Below are 4,238 nucleotides of genomic sequence, written 5' to 3'. Positions count from 1 at the left end.
TCTGCATCAATGGCAATGGTGGGATCACTAGGTCGGACGTGGATCGTATATTTAAAGTCATACGCAGAGCAATTTCGTATATGAAATCCAAGACCAGTTGATTTGCTAATCATTTCTGGTTGGCAGTCCCTCAAAAACTCAGGTGAAAAGTACTTGTATATGAAATACAGTATGATACAACTCCAGGGGCACTTTGGTATCATGGCGCTGGTTTAACACCTCTTGCCCCGCAATGTTCATGTACAACTCAGTTAACTGAACTCTGTTCTGTTTCGTTTCCTTCGAACTGGACAACACCTTTTAGTGCCTCTCAATAACACTTGCACTTTGATCCTGGTGCTGGTCCATTTCAAGTGACTAAGCTCTGCTTTGTTTCCTTTTCCTCACAACCCGCAATGTTATGAATTCTAGAATTATGATAATTGTGAAAAGTACTCACAACTTAACTTATTCAAACATTTCAATGTAATGCTATTTGTGAATTATTTGGCATCAAAGATGTAGTGGGCTTGTGGTGATCTCACTGACTCATATTTGAGGCATGAGCTTGACAAAAAAAAGTCGATGTTACGTAACTTCTCTTTTAATAGAATTGCGCGTGCAAGATTACTAGTATATGCAAACATCGTCATTGCAGCATACTTGACATGTATAGTACTCGTCCCAAATAGAAAACGCACTCACGATCCGCTCTCACCTCAACCTGGGAACTGACTGCAGGGCACGACAGGCTAACACAAGCTACCCCATTCCAAGCGCGTTATCTTCTTTTGCTGTAACCACCATCGTCCATGCTTTACCATGAAAAACGTAGATTCCTTTCTAACGAACCAACAAACTGAACAAGCCATTTCGCATCCGCGGCTGCTCTCCGCCATCATATGTCGACCAAAAGGAAGTTGTCAGACAAGGTGACCTGGAGATGAAGAAACGAGGAGTCAGCATATAATTCATCAAAATAAGCTCAAGTCATACCCCAAAGCTGTCTTCGTGAATGAATCTAGTCAAGTTATAATGAGGAATAGAGATTGGTTACCTTCTCTCCCAACTTAAACGGTGCCAGGCCTCTGTATGGGCAAGTGCTGCAACGGAACGCATCGCCCAACCCACACTGAAATTGATGTTTCGCAGAGGAATGTAAGATATAATCAGTCGGTGACTTAGAGTCAGTTGGCTAGTGAGAATCACCAGTGGCGTTGCATGTCTACAAGCTTTAAATTGACTTACACTGCCACAAGCTGACACGGGGTTATCGATCTGTTCTGCAGTCAGCCCCAGCTTCTCCATCTTCTGCTCAGCCTCAGCCCTGCCTGAATTAAACATCTTCACAAGAATTAAACAAGGTCAGAGGGTTTGTTGGCTATACCAACTGGAAGCTGTGGTTTGTTCAAGTCTTCCTCGGTCAAGAGGCTGTCTTCATCAATCAGTTCATCGTCGTCATCGATTTCAATCTTTGGAAGAGCCTTTATTGCTTTTCTCAGGGGGAAGGAAGAACCCATACTCCAAGATGGCTTCTTTGCCTTGATCTGCAAGTGATTTGAGTTAGCACTCATCAATAGAGGAAAAGCATGTACATCAGCCTTAACACAATGTGTCCTACTCACAGTAACAGACTGCACGCCATCCTGTGAGCTTGTAGCAGAAGCGTTCACTTCAACAAAACCGCCCATGAGTAGTTGGCGCTCGATATAATTGTTTAGCTAATGCAGAGAAAATTAGAAAATCAGGTTGTGCCAAATTAAAATCACAAGACAATGGATGTAAGCAAAAACTGTTCCATGGATTACCTTCTGATCAGAGGAGGGTGTGAAGCTCTGTACCAGCACAATTCCACCAGCTTTCAGCACTCGGCTAATTTCAGCAACCAACTGCTCCCCGAAGCTCTCCACATTTTTAATGACAGACAGGACAGCACCAACGGATGCATCATCAAAAGGAAACTTCCCACCTGACCCATGTTCACAACAAAGGTTTATAACAGGTTCATGGCATACTTAAGTTTTAATACAAGGATGTGACATATTAAAATTGAAGCCTATGTAAGAGTCATCGAAAGCTAATACAATGAAATGTCTACTCTCAGATTAGTGAAATGCACGACAATTGGATTGTTAAGAAAGACTTGTCTGACCATAAGAAAGACTTGGCTGAAATAACATGGGTTCTGTAACAGCTCATTCATATATCAGTCTATGAGTGGTAGCCTGATAGGCCAATAGTTCGATGAGATAGTATATTTTTCTCACGATTTCTTTCGTGTATTCTTTACATGTATAGAGTAACACTTGTGCAGATAGCAATTATCATACATATGTAGAATACGCTTGAACGCATCAAGGTCTAAATCTGAACCAGCAAGCAAGCAATATGTTAATGAGCTCCGGGCGATCTCGAATTTGATTCCAAGCTACCGGTCGAGAAGTATTATCCTCCCAGATTGTATGTAATTATGTAAACATGCAGAGGTCTTAACCCTAGCTTAGCTTAGGCATACGCGCGAGCGAAATCGCGGCTTGGGGTTCGGGTAACAGGGGAAAGGGGCGAGGAGCTTTTACCGGGCGAGGCGCACTGTGTGATGACGACGACCTCCTCCCGCGAGACCCCGGCGGCCGCCGCCAGGCACCCCACCGCGCGAAGCGGCAGGGCCAGCTCGTCCGTGACCGCGAGCGCCGCCGCCGCCGCCATGGACCCGGATCGAATCACCTGCAACCGCTGCGAGCAACGGCAGCCAGATTGGTTAACGCCCCTGGCCAAAAACTAAGGTCCAGTTCGGAAGTTGCCGAATGGAGGACCTGCTCGAGGAGGTCCTCGTTCCTGCCTCCGGCGGATTCTTCCTTCGTAGCAACGACGGACCGAGAGAGGTGAGGCGAGGCCGGCGGCGGCTGGTGGGGGCGCGAGACGGGCGGCCTCGAGCAGGGGGTGGCAGAGGACCGCCGCGTGTTCACGGGTAAGCGATGCGAATGGCGGCGTCGCTGCGTGCTCACGCTGGGTGGCGGCGGCGGCGCCCGACGCACGGTGTGGAGCCGTGGAGGAGAACGGGAGGAAGGGGCCGACTCGTGCGCGAGGAGAGGGAACGGCTGGGCCGAACAGCCGAACCGTTCATTTTTCATTTCGCGGTGGCAGATGGTGTAATTTCACTTTGCAGTTTCATCGACTCATCAAACTCCCGTAGCACATTTCAAAATTCTAAGGAAAATTACCGCATATATTCATATAACATCAATGTATGCTGTCATAAAATTTCTAATTTAGATTCAAAATTCAGCACAGGAACAAAAATAACAAATTTTCGACACCGAATAGTACATAACATAAGTTAGGTTTTAGATTTAAAGCATTATCACATTGATGTCAAAATTGACATTTCTATATCTCAAGCAAAATTTTGAATTTTAATAAGATTTTTTGTGACACACATACATTGATGTTATGTCGATGTGCTAGATTATTTTAAAAAAAATGTTCTAAATTGTGCTAAGCTATCCGGTGCACCGGTAGCACCACAAGGGTGGGTGAGATACATTCCCCTCGGCGGAGGGGCAGTGTTCGGCATGGGGGGTCTGAACACGCCTTTCCACCTCCAAAAAAATTGTGTTGGTCTTAATGTATTCCATGAAAAAATATATTAGCTACTACCCGTGTTCCTAAATATTAGTCTTTTTATGATTCTGGGCAGCACAACAACTTGCTAAGATGCGTCAAGTTCTACATCAATCCTGCCCTACAATGCTTTATGCGACAACTTTCTTAGAATGGCAATTTTATGCAAGGACATACCCTGGATACCCGTCCCAAATGAGCAGTGTCCAAACCTGACTCGTACTAGTTGGCACACCCAAGTATACTCATGGGACAATATTTTCAGATGCCTACCCGTAGGCAAAGCAAATTACTTCACAAAATTTTACTCAGCGCCCACGACTTCCATTCTCATAATGGATTCGCCCTTGACCCATCGGGTTACACTTCTCAGAGAATTGCAGAACCCCGACATGGTTATTTGGTGCTGTGCTATGTTATTTTAGGAGAATTCCAGAGGTTTTTTATCGTGTTTGTAAGATTGGGAGACCAAAAATTGATATGTGTTTTTATTGTTTACCGAGGTGGTTTTTTCCAGGTAAGAAGGCTTTCATGGATATTGGTATGGATACAGTATGTTTCAACTCAAGACGAGTCCGACCCATTGTTATCCTTATGGATTTAGGATGTGACACTACGTTGCGGATAAAAATCACAAC

General features: G+C 45.0%; 1 protein-coding gene across 1 annotated transcript; it reads right to left on the bottom strand.

The window, feature by feature from the left end:
* Positions 1–567: 567 nt before the first annotated feature.
* LOC119302011 (anamorsin homolog) lies at positions 568–3,078 on the bottom strand. The gene is given in 8 exon segments (XM_037579020.1): positions 568–916; positions 1,037–1,111; positions 1,228–1,350; positions 1,353–1,526; positions 1,605–1,700; positions 1,788–1,948; positions 2,556–2,703; positions 2,793–3,078. Coding segments are annotated over 7 exon segments (798 nt in total). The 5' UTR covers positions 2,686–2,703; positions 2,793–3,078; the 3' UTR covers positions 568–877.
* Positions 3,079–4,238: the final 1,160 nt, after the last annotated feature.

The sequence above is a fragment of the Triticum dicoccoides genome, chromosome 5A (assembly GCF_002162155.2).
Source record: "Triticum dicoccoides isolate Atlit2015 ecotype Zavitan chromosome 5A, WEW_v2.0, whole genome shotgun sequence".
NCBI classification, from domain to species: domain Eukaryota; kingdom Viridiplantae; phylum Streptophyta; class Magnoliopsida; order Poales; family Poaceae; genus Triticum; species Triticum dicoccoides.
This window is presented reverse-complemented; position numbering and strand designations above follow the sequence as displayed.